The 20,622-nt window shown below is 35.8% G+C and overlaps 2 protein-coding genes across 2 annotated transcripts; both read left to right on the top strand.

Annotated features, from left to right (window-relative positions):
* Positions 1-3,470, top strand: LOC132049608 (protein LURP-one-related 10-like). Its single transcript, XM_059440477.1, has 2 exons — positions 1-472; positions 2,784-3,470. The coding sequence occupies exons 1-2, from the start codon at positions 197-199 to the stop codon at positions 3,156-3,158; spliced, it is 651 nt and encodes a 216-aa protein (XP_059296460.1). The 5' UTR covers positions 1-196; the 3' UTR covers positions 3,159-3,470.
* Positions 3,471-5,122: 1,652 nt separating this feature from the next.
* LOC132049607 (uncharacterized) lies at positions 5,123-12,620 on the top strand. The gene is made up of 7 exons (XM_059440476.1): positions 5,123-5,238; positions 7,827-7,897; positions 8,060-8,172; positions 9,350-9,534; positions 10,494-10,691; positions 11,692-11,751; positions 12,278-12,620. Exons 2-7 carry the CDS (start codon positions 7,860-7,862, stop codon positions 12,437-12,439), a joined length of 756 nt encoding a protein of 251 aa, XP_059296459.1. The 5' UTR covers positions 5,123-5,238; positions 7,827-7,859; the 3' UTR covers positions 12,440-12,620.
* Positions 12,621-20,622: the final 8,002 nt, after the last annotated feature.

Below are 20,622 nucleotides of genomic sequence, written 5' to 3'. Positions count from 1 at the left end.
AAAGAACTATTCCAACACTTGCCACCATTCTACCATTACTTCTCACCATCTTTCCACTTTCCTTTTCTTCTTCATTAATCAATTACTCTCAACTTTAAAAATATATACTTCAACCCGCTGTAAACAAGATTCACAAAACTGAAATATCTCTAAATCTATCCAAATCATCTCTTTTTGGTATACGTAATTACTAGCTATGGCAGGAACAAGTGGCTATTATCCTCCTCAGATGGCTATGCCTATGCCAGCAGCAAATCAGCAGGTTGCAATTATAAGTCCACAGTTTTGTGCACCGTATCCAGTTGATTTGAACGTTGTGAGGAAACTGATGACTTTGTCTGAAGGTGCTTTCGGAGTTACCGATGTCAACGGCAACATCGTATTTAAGGTTAAAGGGAAGCTGTTTAGCCTTCGTGATCGACGAGTTTTGCTTGATGCTTCTGGCAACCCTCTCGTCACTTTCCAACAAAAGGTTATTATCTATCCTTAATTCTTTACTACTAAATCTTGTTAAGTTTTATGAACTGACAAAGTAAAAAATATTTACACAATCATGTAATTTGTGGATTATATGACAAGTCATAACATGTTAAAAATACGCTAATCAACCTGTTAGAATATGTTAAACTAAGATCTTTAGTTAATTGTTCATGCTATAACTTAAATTCTTTTACGTTTTCCTTAATTCGTGTTAGGTATTGTAATTTTCATTATTTTTCTGTTTCCTTTTACTGGCACTATTACACCATATATTTGTTGAATTGACGAGATCTGTAGTATTTACATCTTTTCTTATTATGCCGTTTCCTCTCAAAAGCTCAATTTACATAAATTAGAAAGCTTGTCTAGCGATTAGGTTTAATCAAAGAGGCTATTAGATGGCGTTTAGCGTAGATGGCGTTTAGCGTAGATGACATCTTTGTTGCTCATTTTTCTACTTTAATATATTTGGGATTCAAGATATTTGATAAATTTTAATTTATGTAACATTATTTTTGACTGGACGTCGAATTTAAAAGGTTAATTTGACTTATATGATATATTAGGAAGGATGGAATATAAACTAAAGTAGTGATCAATTGAGTGGAGCAGACATCACATCATGTCTAACTCCGAGGATGGGGGATCTTACGGATGAGAAATAATTGTTGAAAAGTAAGTAACTCATAAGATATACACGCACCTAGATTCAATGGAAACTTTCAATTTTGGTTGATTATTGATACTTTTTTACAGTATAATAGCATATCACTGAATGAATTTAGCCTTTATCGTAGGGCTGGGCATAAATATCGAAAACCGAAAAATCGAACCGAACCGAAACTTCAACAAACCGAACCGAACCGAACTAGTTTGGTTCGGTGTTTGGTGTCCATCGTCAAAAAACCGAAACCGAAATAGCCGAACCGAAGTTTGATAAAACCGAACCGAAAAACCAACGGGCACCGAAATTTAATACATTACCCAAAAATTTAAAATAGTCCAGGCCCATTAAGTTTAAAGCAAAAAAAACCCAATTGTAATAAGTCCTCTTTTATATTTGTATCCCTAATTTTCCACTTCAATTGAAAAAAATCAAATATCCTTAACAAAGAAAGGTAACTAAGATGTCTCTTTAGGATTAATGTATGTCCTTTATGTGTTTTCTTAATTATTCTTACGGTATGTATATAACACCTAGTAATCCTATGTCATGATTATAGTTTTCTGTTCTTGTGTATCCTGTTTGTTTGATTTTGATTTCAATTTATCAGTTTTATGTTTTATTGCTTTTGAGAATATGAATTAGTGTCAATGGAATCGCTTTTAATATTATATTAAAAAAACCGAATTGAAAAAACCGAAACCGAACCGAACCGAACTTTAAAAAACCGAAACCGAAAGAACCGAACCGAACTAGTTGGATTCGGTGTTTGGTGTCCACCTTCAAAAAACCGAACCCGAAATAGCCAAACCGAAGTTTGATAAAACCGAACCGAAAAACCGAACGCCCACCCCTACTTTATCGCGATCGTATATTGTACATTTAGTATTTCCACCAGCACATAAACCGTGTTAACTCTCATCCAAAAGAAAGTTATTTTAGTACTATTTGTGTACTCGTAATTTTAAGTTATTAAGAAACTATCAGACTTGTTGAAAGTTGTTAGTGATGGACCATTATTAAAAAATTGTGTTATTGATGGTTAAACATGTCTAAGAATGTTCACACTAAGCTATGATGTCTTTTTTTGGGTTTCTCATCCGGTGTCGCGTACCTGCATTGGGTCCAACTAAATTCGGATTCGCGCAATTTGGGGTTAATTTCATTTATGGTCACTAAACTTACTATTTGTAACACTTAAGTCACAAAATTATTTTTTCTAATACTGTTAAAGTCACTAAACTAACTATTTGTAACATTAAAGCTAAAAAACTGGTTTTGTAACAGTAAAATACCTAAACTATGAGTTAGTTGCCTAGAAAATACGAATCACTGGAAAGTCAAATTTTTGGCATTACAGACTTGAGACTACACCAGAGAGCTAAATACTAGATAAAAGTGTGTTTAACTTTTGTATGGACTCATTCATCCCTGCCATCAAAGACCTCTAATTCCTCTGTTTTGTAGTGTCCAAAAAATAAACTTGAGATATTGAAAGCTTAGCATAGAGGCATATTCAAGTGCATAACAAACTCATGATCATGTCCTGTATAGATTTTTCTTGTCAATTGTAAGAAATCTGCTACTAAGGTATTCATTATGACATTATTAAATTTCTTTTTCCATATTTGCTCTTCAGATGTTGAGTGCCCACAGGAGATGGCAAGTCTACAGAGGAGAGAGCACAGACTCAAAAGATTTCCTTTTTAGTGTAAAGAAGTCTTCACTTCTTCAGTTCAAAACCAAGTTGGATGTATTCTTGGCACATAACACAAAAGAAGATGTTTGTGATTTCAGAATTGAAGGCAGTTGGTTGGAAAGATCATGTGTTATTTATGCAGGAAATACTAATACCATAATTGCTCAAATGCACAGGAAACACACTGCTCAAAGTCTACTGCTTGGGAAAGACAATTTTGGGGTCACAGTGTATCCCAATGTGGATTACGCGTTCGTAGTTGCTCTTGTCGTGATTCTGGAGGAGATAAATGAGGATCGATCGGGTGAAGACTAAGATTATCACGAGCGTTAGCAGTGTCTGGTGTATATTTTGTGTGAGCCGTCTTGGCTGTAATTATGACTTGATAAGGTGTAAAGCCATTTTGTTTGGAAGCTTTTTAGGCAGATAAATTACAAACTGTTATAGTACTTTTTCTCTAACTTCTGCCAGAAAGACTACAGATTGTAATATTTCGTGGTTGCAAGGTGCTCAGAGCTGCATTTTGTTATGTAATAATGCATATCAAGTAACTTTTTCGGTTTCGATTTATGTGACACACTTTGTTTTTTAGTTTATTCCAAAAAATGTACTGTAATATTATTATGACTTGATTGTCAGATTTGACTTAGTAAATAAGAGTGTAGTGTTGTTTTGTTTGCTTGATTTGGAGGCTTTTCAAGCAGACAAACTGGACTACTTTATGTCAAAAAGATTAAGGATTGTAATGTCTTAGTTTTGCATTTCATTGTGTAATAATGCATATTAAGTTAGTATATTTGCTTTTGGACCAAAAAGATAAGGGTGCTTGTCCCTCTTGTGCTCAAGATATAGTAGTAATAAATAGTTGTAGGCCTTCTCTTTATTTTTTTAGTTTATTGGAAGCAGAGTGTGGTGCTAAAGGAAATTAGTCATGAAACTCGTGGTTGTTGAGTAATAAGTTTGTGGGGCTAATTATGTTCTGCCCTATGGTAGGTACAACCATATGCTGTATTTCTACCTTCTCAAACATTACGAAAGAGAATAATTTTTTTGAAGATATTAAATAGAGATTTCAAAGTGCGAATTGGACTCATTCAATGGGTGAGACATCAAAGTCATTGGAGGCCATTTAAGAAGGAAATCATTGTTGCCGTCCGGGGAGCCATGGTACACCATGCATGGAGAGCTAGGAATTTGAGCATTTACAAAGGGATACATGTACAGCCGGCTGAAGTAATTGTACAATTAAAAAGGGAGATAGTTGAAAGATTAGACACAATTAGCACCTCTAAGAAGGCTCATAGATGTAGAGAATTTTTGCTTAAATTGAGAGGTAAGTAGTCAGTTTTTTTTCCGGTTCTACTTGGAGGCCTAAGATTGCTCAGCACTCTTCCTGGCAAGGTGGCTGAGGATCTAGGTGCTCTGTTAGGTTGTAATTGGTTTTGTTTGTTATGGTAATCATTTACAGTTGTTATCAAAAAACAAAAAAAAAAATATCTCGCTATAACAATTAAAAAATATGCAGACAAACAACACTGTTATAGAAAGGTTTGACTGTACTTTACAAAAAAACTTGAATCTCCAATAAAAAGAATCAGTTAGTAAATTGATCAAGTTGGTTGGCAAATTGAGTTACCAACAAATTTGAATCTCTTGCTAAAAGGTTTGTTTACAATATTTAGCATTTACTTACAAATCTAAATTCGTTACTAAAATTATCAACGACAAATTGATTGGTAATTAACAAAAAATTATATTATTAATTTCTAGGATTGTATATTACATTTAAATATTTCTCTCAAACTATTTAGCATTTACTTACAAATCTAAATTCGTTACTAAAATTATCAACGACAAATTGACCGGTAATTAACAAAAAATCATATTAGTAATTTCTAGGATTGTATATTACATTTAAATAGATCTCTCAAACTATATAGACAAATTAGAAATACAACACCTAATTAGTTCCCATTGTCCCAACAATCAGCCTAATGGCCAAAATATCACACTTGATCTTTCTCTTTTCAGGCGAAATTACCCTCTACAAGCTATAACAGATTGCCTATGTGTTATGTTAGAATCGCCCTTATATACAGAGAGTCCTATACCTCTATTCATTTTTGTAAAAACCCCTTTTAACTAATATCCTCGATCCCTCATTATCTCTATTTAAAAAAGAAAGAAAAAAAAAAAAAAAAAAAAGAATCCGGTTGTATAATGATCCAAAATGTAGCAACCACAGGAGATTAGCTCCCAATAGTAAAATCCCCAATAAGCCAAAAAAATAATTGCAAATACTTTCCCTACAAGAATAGAGGGCTATTGCACTTGCTTGAAGGAAAGAACCCTTGTAGTTTCTCTATTTGTCGCTTACCCACAAAAATTCTTGCAGGTATACATCCTTCAATCATCCTTCCCTATATACGTAATTTCTTAGATTTAATTTTCTTGTTATCTTTTTTTTTTTTCCTTTTCTTTATTTACATTCCTAACTGTATAAACACAACTAATTCTGATCTTAACAAATAATTGCGAATAGTTTTTTTTTTAAAATTCTTTTATGGGGTTATTATTCTTATATTTGCCTTACTTTAATCGTCTGTGTTTCGTGTAAATTAATAATATGCTAGGTTTTGTTTGGTTCAAATCAAGTAGTTTGACTTTTTTTACTTTTGCCTTTTCACTGGATCAAACTTCAAGGTAGTAATATAATTTAGCTATTTCTGCTTTGAGTAAAAGTATGTGGGATTTTTTGTTATTTATTATTTACTTTAGACATGACTGTCGTAAGCTGAGTCAGGATTTGAAACTTTTGGGTTCAGGATTCTAATGTTTTTGAGTTACTGGGTTCTAAATTAATAATATGTACACATATTCGATGGATGTTTAAGACAAATACAGAGTTTAAACCAAAGCTAGTGGGTTGGACTGATCCTGTAGCTAACACTCTTCCTCCGCCCCTGATGACTGTCAAATACTTGAGCGAAGTTGGAAATTCCATCCGTTACTACTTTTGATATTGAGACGTAATTGATTGATATGACTGTCAAACATTCAGGCGAAAGTGAGATTGTTTGATCCGTTACTAATTTGGAATTGAGGTTTTGATTGATATGACGTAAAGCACTTAGCGTAGGGATCAACTTCTGGTATTAGAGTAAGAGGATGGTTTTGACTTTGACTGTCTTTTAGTCCGAGTAGTATTATGGCTTTTGTTAGAGGAGTATTGTAAAAATTAGTTGTGAGATAGTTAAATTATTAAAAATACACAACTACTTTCAGAAAGGCCGGTGTTGATTTTTTTAGTGCTATGAAGTGTAGAGGCAAAATCTTCAGTTACCAGTTTCAAAAAAAAAAAAAAAAAAAGTTTAGAGGCAATATGTCTAGTCTTAGTCACCTTGGCAACCTGCCCATGTGACTGTTGGACTGAGTTGAGTGGTAATAATTTATTGCTTATTTGATGACCCTGAGATAAAGCCAGCATGAACCAAATTAGAACCGATTTCTTTTGCTTGTTTTATTTGGTTGAAGTCCAAAGTCATGAAGTTGGTAGTGAAGCAAATAAATTTTTATTAAATTTTATGCTAATTGTTGCAAAGGAAATCGTGAATCTCCTCGTGTTCTGCATTTCAACTTTTTTTTTTTAAAAAAAAAAAATTCCTATTGTTCTTTCACTTGATTGAGTAATTCATAATGAATGACTGGGAGATCAGTTCTATTGAAATAAACGGATTCAAGACCCAGTTTTTGAAAAATTTTGTCCATGGTAAAAGTGTCAACTTCCAACGTCTTAGCAGATTCATACATGTGATTGAAGTGTATAGCAGTACGTTGCAGCAAATAGAGTTAGAAACTCAGTTTTCAATGCTGCAAATCCTTGGTAGACCTTGTTGATGATTTAATTATTGTTGAACTTGTTGAGCGACCAAAGATATCCCCTTTAATAAAATGTAAGCAAAAAATTATACACAAAATAATCTTTTAGGAGAGCCAATTTTGCATATTTCTGTCAAATCCTCTTTCTAAAGTATGGCTACTTCATTTCTTGTACTGTATAACCAAATAAAGCCCAGTAAAGAAACTTCGTTGACAAAATGAACTTGTAAGCAAAATACGAAATATAATAAAAATAACTCTGCGTCAACCAAACTGGTTTAGGTCAACTATATGAGTCATCTATATCCATTCCCTTTTAGGACTAGTTCATTCTAATACTCCATCATTTGCCTTTTAAAACAAATTAAGGATTCTACCTTCTTCTCGAAATATTAAATCAGGGATTCTATAATTCTCTATTTCTTAAACTTATAATGATATAAAAAAGGACTCCCAGTAAGCACTAGACCTGCTGTAATTGTCCAACAAGTCTAAACATTGATCCAACTAATTGGCATTGCTTATAACGATTCTTGTTTTCTTTTCCTGTTTTGTACTTAGTTCAGTTTGCTAATAGTCCTTGAGATTGTAGAACTTTTGAGGCAATGCGAATTTAGGATTATCTCGTTCCTTTTTAACACCTTCAATCATCATAATACAGAATTGTGCATTGGCGTTTACATGGTCAAATCATCTCAGAAGAATTTTATCATTCCATCCTTGAAGGATGTTACTTTCACCTTATGTCGGATGTGATCATTGTGATCTTATGTAATCTTGTATGTCTGCACATTCATCTTAACATTCACATTTTTAAGACACTCGTGTTGTGATATGCTGGGACTTAGAGAGCAACATGCACTCCCATACAACATTGCTGGTAACATAACCTTTTTGGTAGAATTTGTCTTCCATTTTGGTAGGTTTTTTATCGCATAGCACTCCCAGTAACACTTCTATTTCAACCACCCTATGTTATTTCTATGTGGTACATCTTGTTCTCGTGCCATTTTTCATAAAGACTGAATTACATATCAGAATTTTTTGTATTAAGGCTTAGACATCACATTTCCGTCTAATCTCACTTAAACTTTATTCTTTCAGTGGGGCAAATCCCAGATCTTTTCCTATGGTTATATGGGATTCCAGAGAATTTACTTGATACATATGTTTATGTGAGTTCAAACAGATGATTAATGAACAAAAAGAAAATGAACAGCTTCCAGTTCTTGCAACTGCTATTCTTCAAGTGCCATTAGCATGTCTCTCGTTGATTTATATTTTTTGTACTTTATTATGCTTTTTCGTGAATCTAGACTGACCGTTTGACTTGGCAGCATGGATGTCAAGGTCTGCCTGTTTCTTGTCATACTCGGTGTTGTGTGTTGTACTGCTAGAGAATTAGCAGCCCCTGACCTCCTTATTAAAGAAAAAACTGAGGATGTTTCAGGTACTCCTCCTATTCTTGTGTCTTTAGAATTGTGTTGGGATATGATTTTTGTAACATGGATTGTGAAGTGATGGGATAACTTAAATCTCACACACATAGGAAAAGGATGACTGTGCTAAATAGTAATTGTGCAGCCATAAAATTTACAAATTCTGTGAACAGCATTGATGTCCTTTTGTGGTCAGTGCTCTACCTATAATTAACGAGAACCTCTTTGATTTTCCAGGATAGATGTCTTATGGAAGTTTGTGACATTTTGTTAGTGAAAGCATTTTTTAAGATAAGCTTTGATTTTGTTGCAGTTTTTGCATTTACTAATTTTCAGTTCTTAAAATCTCTTACAGCAATGACCTTTCTCTTCCAGTTTTTCTTCCCCAAGCCTCTAAATTTGAACTGCAACATCGACGTTGCTCTAAACTAAAGATCTCTCTTCTCCTTTCTTCTGCACCTATTACCAACCAACCAGTCTCATGAGGAAGTACCATCAATATATTTTCCACGAGGTTCTTCTCTGTTTTCAATTCGATTTGGTTTGTTTGTTCCTTTTATTTAGGATGGAGTTAGCGGACATTCACTGGGAAAACGAGATACCTCAAATTACTTATAATGATATAACATCAAGTTCCCCTTTTGTGTGTGTGTATATAATGTCAGATATGATCTTTTTTTATTAAATAGAAGGATAGACTAGAAATACAAACTTGGAAGGTCAAGTGTTTCATTTTATTTGCTTGTTAGTCTAGGTCGTAATAGCAGTTTATTCCAAAAAAAATTGGGCAGAAGGTATGCTCTCTTTAAAATAAAGGGTTCTGGATAATTTGAGAAACTTTGGTGAAAATTTATCATGTTGAATCTTTAATAGGATGCTTGGTTACAAGTTCTTCAAGTAGCTACTTACATGGATTTATTGTCTATTTATCCTCCATTATTAAGATTTTGTTAGATGGACATGTAGGTGATTTCTTCATCCAATTACTCTTTCTGGTAGATTTCTTATATTCAAGCTTACTAACCTACCTAATCTATGTTTAACCATATTCTCCTGTAGCAGATGCTATCATCTTATAATAATTATTTTGTGCAGTCGTTTATTTTTACTTGGTTGATCTCGGAGCTCTTGAATCAAAACTTTAATAAGGCAAACATTAATCTTGGTTTTCTTGCAAATTGTGGATAGGTAACGTACAGGCACAGAGACAACTTCAGCCTCTGAAAGATGCCAGCGGTAGTAAAGGATTATGCACATTGTGTGAAGAATATACTGCTACTGCACTTGGTTACCTTGCTAATAACAAGACCCAGGCAAAGATACTTGGCCTACTTCTCCAGACCTGTTCGCAGATGCCAATGTACAAGCACGAGGTACACATGATTTGACTTAAATGGCCATCTAGTGACCATGTCTAAATGATTAATTCGACTGCCAATAGAAACACTGATCCTATTCAGGCATTAATCTTCTGATGTAAAATGCAGTCATGAAGATAGCAGAAGTCTTCCTTTAATGTGCTTATCCCATGTCATCCAATAGTGTTATTCTACTTTGAGAGATCCTTAAATGTTTAACCCAATTTTTTTAATATCAATCCTCTTATCACAATAAAGAAAGAACTGGAGACCACTCTGATTATGGGTTCAAAGCAATTCCCATTCAGCACACACTGAACCTGCTTCCCAAGTTCCATTTCGTTTTTATTACGAGTATAGTTCATCATGAAGATTTTGAATTGAGCATTCCTTAAAGTGTCCCATTTTCCTTGGATACAGTTTGGCTTCTTTTGAAATCCAGAATGGCTTAGATTAGCCCTATTATGATGAAGCAAATCGATAAACTAGTAGTGGTGTTTGTCTCTTGATCTTATCCAGAGCGCCTTAGCTAGACTGTTTTCGGTGGGGCTTTATGCGCTGTGTATGAAAAGATTAATAATTGCTTGCAATATCAAAGGCGAAATGCATAAACAATTTCCCAATCTTCGGTGGGGCTTTATGCACAAATCGCAAATAGAGCGAGTGCTATTAAATTGTTAATAATTCCTAATTACACACACACACATTTTCATAAATGTATCACTTTGCTGGCTATATCTGTTGTTTAGTTAGGTGATGCCTTGACGCTTTGTCACCTGCACCAAGGCCTCTTATAAGTGAGGCGAATTGCTCAGCCTGTATTGCACTTAAAGGCTTAAGTGTGCCTCGCAAGGCTTTAGCAATAGGTTGATATCTTTAGGAGATACATACATGCAACAACATTGATATGCTATTTTCTGTCTCTTGCTACATTAATTTGCAAGTGACTTTCTGGTAAAATCTTTTGCTTGTAGTGCACTGCCCTGGTGGATCAATATGTTCCTCGCTTCTTCTCAGAGATCTCCACTATAAAACCTGATGACGTTTGCCAAAAGGTTGACCTTTGTCAGGAAGTGGTTTCCATCTCTCAACAGTTCTCCCAGAATGGCTGTGACTTATGCCATCAAGTGGTTACAGAGACACTCTCGAAATTGAAAGATCCCGACACTCAGGTAACTTGTCTTTCATTATATACATTTTAGGCTGAACTATAGAGAAAAATAAAAAGGAAGCATGTTTCAGCGTTAGGGTCCACTTACAATTACTTAAGAAGTTGTGAAGGTGATCTGATTATGTAAGTGCTACATAAAAATGTCAATTCAAATTGCAAATGTGTACCACTGATGTGGTATCTTGAAAAAACAACCAACATGGGTGTGTTAGCATGAACTTGGAAAAAAATTGCAGATGTATTACAGATAATGATACTTAGTTTAGAATCCTTCATAATGCCTAGGAAGTTACTAATTACGTACATAAGTTTTGATAAGGTACAAATGTCATAATATACTTGTACTTTAACAACATTTAAAAAATTCTTATTTTCTCAACTTTGTGGATGGGTAATAAATGTTTAGCATTTCTTTTTAGTTGAAGCTATTCATATAGGATATATATAAGTGTATATTAATATATGTGTGTGCGTGCTTGTGTGGCTATCTATGTTGCGGTGGTGTCTTGGACTCTAGGTCAGCTTGCATGCACCTCGACTATTTCACCGGGTACCTACTACCTCTTACTAGCAGGCACCGAGTAACTTAGTCCACAGTAACTTAGGCAGATATAATGAAATCTCCTAACGGATTTTGCCTCGAATAGAAGTTGAATCCTGATTCTCATGGTTTTCGTTCCACCTCTTTGATCGCTAGACTACGCCCTTGGGTGTGATACCCTGAAGATATATTGTTGAGCACTGTTGGTAACTAAAATGACTATATAACTTGTTATACCTCAGAATGTCATTAAGATTACTTGTTCTAATCATATTTAATTTCATTTACGCTCCCTATGAAAAAATGTCATTAACCCATAGATGTATATGGAGACAGTAAGTGGTGGTTTATTTTTACCTTTTCTAATTTGGTAAGTTGCCAGTATGTAGTTGTTATGCGACAGAATATATTCACTTTCGAATATCTTCACTAAACTCATTTGCTTCTCATATTCTTTCAGTTAGACATACTTGAGTTGCTCCTGAAGGCATGTGGATCTGTTGAAAAATATGCTAATAAGGTAAATACCCTCTGAAACCAATCTTATCTGAAACCAATCTTACTTCATAGCTGTACCTCAATGCCTGCTCATACTTCCCAAATTCCGTCTCTGGTAACTCTTTTGTTATAGTTCTAAACAACTATTGTACTTGTTTTGGACATTTTGGCGTCCTTAAAAAACTTCCACAATCCCATGTGTCACAATGCTGAACTGTCAGAAGAAATAAAATGCTGGACGACAATTAATATTACTTCCTCATTAAGGAGCCAGTTTGCAAAGGATTTCTAGTGATCCAATTTATTTTACTTTTAGACATATTGTAACACTTGATCACAAGCGTTAATTGCTTTCTGAAAATGGTTATACTGATGACTAAGTGCCAGGGTCATATGATATTACTTGCAAAACTTCTGTATTCTAGAGAACTATTAAGTACTTGATGATTAATATGTGGAAGGATAGAAGGCTGTCTGGTAGCTGTACTGGTGATTCTTTTCTTCCTCTGTCTCAAAGGCTTTTTGTTTGTGCCTTGTGATTTCTGCAGTGCAAGAAAATGGTATTCGAATATGCACCAGTGATCCTCATTAATGCGGAACATTTTCTGGAGAAAAATGACGTATGCACTATTCTGCATGCCTGTGAGCCTGCTGTTGGTAAAGAGGAAGCATTACCAGAGATGCAAAGTTCATTGCATTCTGCCTCTTAAGAAAGACGGTTGTTGAGCCTTGCTTTGGTTGTATGTAAACAAACAATTGGATGCCATCTTTAAGTTTGTGCCTTGTTTGTGTATAATGTGTAAAATTGAAGTGCAAACTTCGTCATGTTTATATACAATGATGTTTGTGGGAAAAGCTCAATTTAATAAAAGTTACACTGTTGTTCTTTGATTGCTATGAGCGCTTAGATTGGATAGTATTTGGGCTGAAAAATCCGAACAGAATAAGGTTTTGAGACGTTTGCTACTTCTTGGTTAGCAAAGTTGGATCAATGAAGGTAACTTTTTGGCCCCAAATTGGTTGATTATGTAGTTACTCCTTTCGAGAGGAGGAGTAGAACGTGAAATGAAGTTGCATTAGTTTTGTTTTTTAATTGAAGCCTCCAATGTTATCAAAAAAGCTGTTGGGATTTTGTCATGAAAATGCTGGAATGAAGCATCAATGTCCGTGTATTACTTTACATCTATGAACTTAGAAATTTGAATATATTTTTTGCAGGAACGCATACTCGACGCGCATATCAAAATGTATACTCCCTTTGTTTTAATTTGTTTGAACCTATTTCCTTTTTAATCCGTGCCAAAATGAATGACCTCTTTCCTAATTTGGAAACAAATTCACTTTATGAATGATTTACAGCCACACAAATTTTCAAGGCTTATTTTGAAATACAAGTTTCAAAAGTCTTCCCTCTTTTTTAAATGTCGTGCCCAGTCAAATGGGTTCATATAAATTGAAACCGAGGGAGTATTAAGTATAGTACATCATATCAAAATGTAGAAAGTAAATTCTTTAAACAAAAATTTATGTATTACCTAATATATCAATGACTAGAATCCAAGGCAAATAAATTTAGGAATCCAACAATTATAAATTTGGTAAAATACATCAAAACCCTTCCGAACTATACCCGAAAAGTCGATATCACACCTAAACTATACTAACGACCTATTACACACCTTAACTTAGTAAAACTGAATTAAACTACCCTCGATGCACCAAAACCCCCAATCGCCGAATGTCGTGGGCAACACTCGCCCTGTGATGAAGCCACGTATTAAATGAACTAATTTATTTTATAATCACGTCATAATAATATATTTAACATAATTAAGCCATTTTAATACCCAAACCCATTTTTAACCCCCATACCCATTTTAACACCCCCAAACCCGTTTCATCACCCTAACCCACCCAAACCCACACACATCGACGCCCAAATGTAGAAAATCAAACGACAAAGACAAACAACAAATCTTTCAATATTCGTCCTAAATCATATATTTTTATAGTTTACACGCTCAATATTGTCGGATTTCATACGCTTTTTTAGTTTTTCTTCATCGTAAACCTTTAATCGAAGTGTTGGTGATTGTCCGAACTCGGACGATTCCAAGTTGGGTTTTTTGTTGACGTTTGGAGGACAAAAATCGGCTGTGCTACTAAAAGGTTAGTCCATTGTCTCATTTTGTTTCTGTATTGTGCGATTAGAACTAGGGTTTTTTTTGCGTCTTTAATTTTTCTGTAAATTTACAAAGTGTAAATGACCGGGTAAATGCTTGAAAATGTAAATGTCGATTTGGTTGTCAGTGTATTTCATCGACTATGAAATTGAAGTATTTGTACCGTTTTCAGTGAAATATGTCTTATGAACCGATTACTTTGAAATTTTACCATGGTGGTAATTTAACGACTGGCAAAAACCCTACGTTGGACAAGTAAATCGAATTTACACATATGGATTTAGATAGATTTTGTTACTTTGAATTGCTTGATTGTGTGTAAAGAATTAGGGTATGACCGATAAATGCACCATTTATGTTAAATTTGTCGATAGTGTGGTATTGGTAGAAATCAAATGTGATAGGATACAACCCGAGTTCTTGTACGTTTTGGGGACGGGGATATTTTGGAAGCTTTTGTGTGTCACATGGTTGAAGAGCCCCCAGCGGTCCCACCCTTATTAGAATATGTAACCCATGTGGAGGAGGAAAGTGATGTTTCTTTTGATAAAGTGACCGGTCAAGACTTTGGGGCTAGTGGTGTTCCATCTTTTGATGCATTTGATGCTGATTTGAGCATTCAATGAACCTCTTTTTGAACCAACTCAAAATCGCCCTCTCCAACCTAACTCTCGAAGTTCCGTCCCTTGTACTCCTCCAATCGTCGACAATACCGAATCAAATCTTGCTTCTAATACTACCGCCGTCGCATCAAATCCGCCCCTAATACTACTACCGAACCAAATCCCGCCCCTAATACTCTGTTTAACGCATCAAATCCCGCCCCTACTTTTTCCGAAACTCGGTAGTGATTTAGATTCATACCTAGATGGATTGTTTGATGAAGGAGAAGTACATAGTGAGAGTGATGTAGATGAGAGCTAAGGGGTTTTAGGGAGGAAGAGAGAAAATGGAAAAAGAAAAGAAGGAAGAGGGGGGTGAAAGAGCTCCCGTTCCCGAACATGTTAAGTTAGGTTCGGGACCAAAAGTGGCCGACGTGGGTATGATGAATCCGAAGGCTAATAGAGACACCATGGAAGGTAAGTTAGGCGGTGATGAGCCTTATTACCCCTCGATGAAAGCCGCCGCTTTGAGGCCGATCCGGATTTACATATTTGATGATGATGAAGGAGTAGTTGAACAAAGAGTAAAAGCAAAAAGAAGGAAGTTGACAAACGTAGTTGTGTTTGATAAAACCTCCAAGAAAATAGTGTGGGAAAACAGGCCTCCAATTTGAAAGTGTTAATGAATTTAGAACCCAGCTACCAAGTATGCGATCCATGAGCATGTTGCCATTGAAAAATGTATTAATGAACCTACAAGGGTAAGGGTTAGGTGTGTGGTAGGTTGTCCTTGGCTTTTATTTGCTGTCTTGACTCTAGGACTAACAACTTTGTGGCGAAGACCTATAATCCAATTCACGTGTGTGACCCTACCAATAGAACAAGCTTTGCAATACCAAATTCTTATCTAGTCACTATAATGAGAGAATAAAGGAACAACCAAACATTAGGATTTTTGAGTTGCAGCTCTCATTAAGAAAGAGTTGGATCTTTATGTTGGTAGAACGTGTGTAGAAAGAGCAAGAAACAAGGTTTTAGCCGAGTTGAGGGGTGACCATGTTTTGGAGTTTGGGAGGATTTTAGATTATAGGGATGAGTTGTTAAGATCAAATCCCGGAGTGTAGTACATGTGTAGTTAGGCTTAGTGATGAGACATTTGAAGGTGGAAAAAAATGTCTAGAGGATTCTACATATGTTTTTTGATGCAATGAAAGTAAGTCATACTTAGCCGGTTGTAGGAAGTGCATTGGTTTGGATGGTTGCTTTTTAAAGGGAATCTCAAAAGGTCAATTACTTGTTCTGTTTGTAAAAGATGGAAACAATCGAGATGATGCCACCGGCACAGGCGGTAGTTGAGGTTAAGAGCAAGCACGGTCGGACTTGGTTTATCGAATTTTAAAGGAAAGATCTTCACTGAGAGATGGATGCATGGCCGTTATAACGGATATGCAGAAGGTAAGATTTAAGTGTTGAATTCACTCCGTTTCATAACTCTTTACCCTAATGTTCTTTTTTTTACTAACTGCCTATTTTTTTATTCCTCACAGGGTCTTGAAAGTGCCATAACGGTACCCAATGTTGAACATAGAATGTGTGCTAGGCATGTTTTAGCCAATTGGTCCCAAAAATACGAGGCCTTGAGAGGAAGAATTGCTTCTGGAGGTGTGCAAGTCAACTTTGAGTCTCGGTTGAATGAGAACTTAGACCGCATGAAACCGCGTGGAGAAGAATGCCTTGATAAGTTGATGTCTACAACCCCGAAAGGTGGAGCAAGGTTTACATGAAATATACCACAAAGTGTGACATTATGAGACAACAACATGGCTGAATGTTTCAACTCTTGGATCCGGCTGCAAGGCACAAGACTCGTAATAACTATGCTTCGAAGAAATAAGAGTCAAAAATGATGAAGAGAATAGGACGGATGAGGAGTTTTGTGAGTTGGATTCATGACTTTTCTCCAATGGCATTGAAAGTTCGACAGAGCATGCCGCAAGGTCTATGAAATGCGGTATTGAATGGAATTCGATACGGGATATGAGGTTGTTGAAGGTCATTTTGAGACATGTTGTGGATCCGCCTAGACAAACTTGTTCTTGTAGAGCGGATGTTAGAAAGGCATCCCATGTCCATCACGCACTTCGCTCTTCACCACAAGAGGTTGAACCAATGGATTACATTTCTCGGTGGTATTCTAGAGATACCTATATGAAGACATATAGCTACTTTATTCAACCGGTTCTAAACTTGAAGATGTGGCCACCATCCACAAATCCTACCGTTATACCACGAAGTGAGGAAGATGCCGAGGAAGGCCTAAGGCTGGTTAGGAGGAAGAGGCAAGTGAATCCAAAAAAACGGAAAACTTTCCAAAGGGGTTGAAATGACATGCATTAGTAGTGTCATACCCCAGGTCATAATAAAAGGAAATGTCTTAGAGATCCTATGACTAACGGCCCAAGTCAACCGGCAAGTCGGTCAAGTTCGGTTGCAAGTGCGCTTTGAGTGCAACCCGCAAGTGCGGCCCAAGTTCGATTGCAAGCTGCACAAGTGCAGCGCAAGTGCTTCTAACGGCCCAAGTTCGAGTTGCCCAAGAAGCACCGGCTCAGCGGTAGAGGAAGGGTAGGCAAAGGGATCAGGCGAAAAGGTAAATAATTTCACATTAACCGTGGCAGTTCGGTGTTGAACTAGTTGCTAATATTTTGGTATAATTTGTAGAGTGTTGCTACTAAAAGGCCAAAGATGGTTGGAATAGGAGTGTTGCACACACAAAGTGGAGCAACGTCATCAATGTAAGACTCGTTCTATGTTTAACAATTAAATAACATTTTCAAATTAAGTACCAAGAATAAGTAGTTCTATTCATTTGAAGCGAAATGATTGCCTAGTGAAAGGGTTCGAAGCATCAAATCTAGTGCGATTGTCCTGTCAGTGAACTCGCACAAAGCAAAGTGGTGGTGTGAAATGGCAAGGAAGACAAGCTATGACCTCCCGTGCCTTCAACAAGGAAGGAACAAAAGCGAGAGTCAAACCAGACTAAAGCTGCAAATGAGCCAGGCGCACCAGCACCGCCTTGTGAATTTGACCATTCTATCTCTCTTGATCGTTTTTGGCACTGTGGATCGCTTTGTGAATTTGTTTATGTAGTTTTTAAATACTTTGTTTAGATGCGTATCGCATTTGGTTGGGGTTACCTACGAAATAAAATACATCAAATCTATATTTTGGGTACAAGTTTAAGTTGTGATTTGATGTATTTTGCCTTAACTATATGTAGTGTTTTGGTAGATATGATCGCATTTAAGTTTGTTTTTAGGCTGTGGATCGTACTTGAATTGGCATTTGTGATCGCACTTTAACGTTAGTTCTTGTCTATGTAAAGTCACTCTTTTTTGATCAATGGGTATGCACATTTGTGATCGCATTTAACGTTAGTTCTTTAGCCTTAATTGTTGGGCGCTTTGTTAGCCTTAATTGTTGCGCTTTTGTTAGCCTTAATTGTTGGGTTGAATGGCCTTGATTTTGTTCGAGCTTGGTCAAGTCTTGGTACACTTTTTGAAGTCATTGTACTCTGTTTTCAAGATTTTGACCATTTTCTTTCTGGCTTCTTTAAGTGAGGTGGTTGGTGGTTAATGCTTCACCCAAATGTTTCTTATTAAATCATACTTCTTCCACTAATTCTCATTACAACCCCTCAAACCAAAAATGACTACCATCCTAACAACATTTGAGAAAAGTTAACAAAATCATACGTTGACAAGGATGACTTCATATTTCCTTTCCATACTTTCGAATTCCTTCCAAACCATGACCGTGAAATGGTTGTTCTTCACAATGCTCACGCCTACTATACGCAATATAAAGTGGTGCATACAAGCGTCTTTGCCAAGGATGGAAGGCGTTTGTTGATGACAACGGACAAAGAGGAAATGTTTTGGAATTTCAAGCTTGCGAGGTCGGCGGGCGCATATGCTTCTTCGTTAATAAGAAGGCACGGGAGATCGTAATCATAGAATAGGTCTCTTTATTTATTTTCATGTTTTTATGCCTTCGATTAATGAAAGTTCTTTCAATGTTAAATGAAATGTTGTCACCGTTTTATGCCTTATACTTACTAATTTTGAGAAAACGTACAAGACTAAGAATTGCACAACAACAACATTACGACAACATTGCCATTTCATTTCACAAAATGCCAACACTAACAAGTTGTTTACAACACTAACAAGTGCAATGCCGCTAACGACATGTCAAACTACAACAAGAGCTTAGGGCAACTTCATTAAACACCTCTAAAAAAAAGTTTTGAAATAGAAAACTTACTACACAATACAAATACACAATAATGAAATCAAAAGAACTTTCTCCCTTTTCTTGGACTTAGCCAACTTACTCTTCCACTTCTTCTTTTTTTCCTTCATCTTCTTAATGTCTTCTCCCAAAATTTTCTAGTTGAATTTCTATGTTGTTCATATCAATTTTGCTTTCCACGGAGTTTGTTGACAGAGAAGCTTGTAATCATCTTTTCCAAAAGACTCCAATGATGCTTCAAGTTCACCAATTCTTCCCACCAATTTAGGAATAACAAATTTGGATCTTGGATCAATGTCAACATCCTTCCAAAGATAAAAATCACACGATCTAGCACCCTAAAATGTAATAAAATGAATTAAAAACAATCGATTTTCAACTTTTCAAAGTTCAATATTTCAAAGGCAAATTCACTTCTTCAAAGTTCAATTTTTTGAAATAAAATTCACTTACACCATAATATGGACAACTCCAATATCTTCTACCAGGGTCCCGGTCCAAGTCAACAATGGCAAAAGAAATCCATGTTTGCATCGCACATCCTTCAACTCATGATCATCCTCTTGCTTACAAAACTTACTTAAGCCTATTTTAGCCATTGCATAACAATCTTTAACAGAAAAAAGAACAAAAAAAAAAATCAACTTAACAAGTGCTCCATACGAAATTAAAGAGTACAGACAAATGCAACAAAAAAAAAAAAAAGAGAGAAAACGGGCAAAATACAGTAGAACAAGCTAAATAAAGTTGAACTTAGTTACCTTTGATTCAAAAACAACTGGTCTTTTGCTCCGATTTGGGCGTGTTCTTCACCAAATTTAGGAGAGTTGCTTTGACTAGGGTTCTAAACGGGTATGGTAAATGGGTGGGTGAAGTAAATGTAGGTGGATGAAAATGATTTGAACGGTAATATTAATTAGGTTTTTTTAGCAAGTTATTTTCCATTTTTTTAAAATTATACATCGCCCTTTTTTACGGCTCAACGCGCTCAAAAATGTGGATAATAACGCGCCGAGTTTTGGTCTCGTCGAGGGGTAGTTTAATTGCTTTTACTTAAGTTAAGGTGTGTAATAGGTCGTTAGTATAGTTTAGGTGTGATATCGACTTTTCGGGTATAGTTCAGGGGGGTTTTGATATATTTTGCCTATAAATTTCGAATTCCATAACATCAATGGACCAACATTGATGTGGCAAAGGGGCTGTGAATGGGAATCTGTATCTCAACCCAAGAGGCTCAATCACCAACTTATGCAGCTAAGTCAGACAAAATATAAGGGGGAGAGAGAGAGAGAGAGAGTATAAAATAAAGATCCTTTTATTTAATTTTAAAATTTAGAATACTTGTACGACTATTGCTAGTCGGTGGAGGTGCTGGCTGCTGGTTTCCAGCTCATGTTGGACTGTGCACGTCCTTCCTATCATGCAATGCACATGTGCTTGTTATGGGTCGTACTTTGGGACTAAAATGGTTCACATGATCACATCTTGTCCATTTGACTTTAAGGAGTAAGGACCAAACCGAATTTTAATGGGGATATCGGTTAAATGGCTTGCTTCATAAAAGAGCAGCTCGGTTTCAGTGGCGGATACAAGATTTTCACCAAAAAAATGGTTTGAAAAAAACAATAAAAGTTAAATATTAAAAATGATGTTGTTAATGCGAATCGAACATAAGATACTAGAGGCACGTTTGAACACCCTGGATTATTTGAGCTAACCTTTTGCATTTGTTTAGGGTGTTCAAAAGTTAATATATGTACATAAACACAAAAAATCTAACCTATATATACACTGTAA

This window comes from Lycium ferocissimum, chromosome 3 (assembly GCF_029784015.1).
Source record: "Lycium ferocissimum isolate CSIRO_LF1 chromosome 3, AGI_CSIRO_Lferr_CH_V1, whole genome shotgun sequence".
NCBI lineage: Eukaryota > Viridiplantae > Streptophyta > Magnoliopsida > Solanales > Solanaceae > Lycium > Lycium ferocissimum.
This window is presented reverse-complemented; position numbering and strand designations above follow the sequence as displayed.

What these genes read in the sequence shown, in the direction of transcription:
- LOC132049608 (XM_059440477.1), top strand. Translation starts at nt 197, where the DNA reads ATGGCAGGAACAAGTGGCTATTATCCTCCTCAGATGGCTATGCCTATG. An exon ending in TCGTCACTTTCCAACAAAAG is followed by an intron (nt 473 to 2,783) that starts GTTATTATCTAT and finishes TTTGCTCTTCAG; the next exon opens with ATGTTGAGTGCCCACAGGAG.
- LOC132049607 (XM_059440476.1), top strand. Translation starts at nt 7,860, where the DNA reads ATGGGATTCCAGAGAATTTACTTGATACATATGTTTAT. An exon ending in TGCCAATGTACAAGCACGAG is followed by an intron (nt 9,535 to 10,493) that starts GTACACATGATT and finishes TTTTGCTTGTAG; the next exon opens with TGCACTGCCCTGGTGGATCA. An exon ending in TGAAAGATCCCGACACTCAG is followed by an intron (nt 10,692 to 11,691) that starts GTAACTTGTCTT and finishes ATATTCTTTCAG; the next exon opens with TTAGACATACTTGAGTTGCT.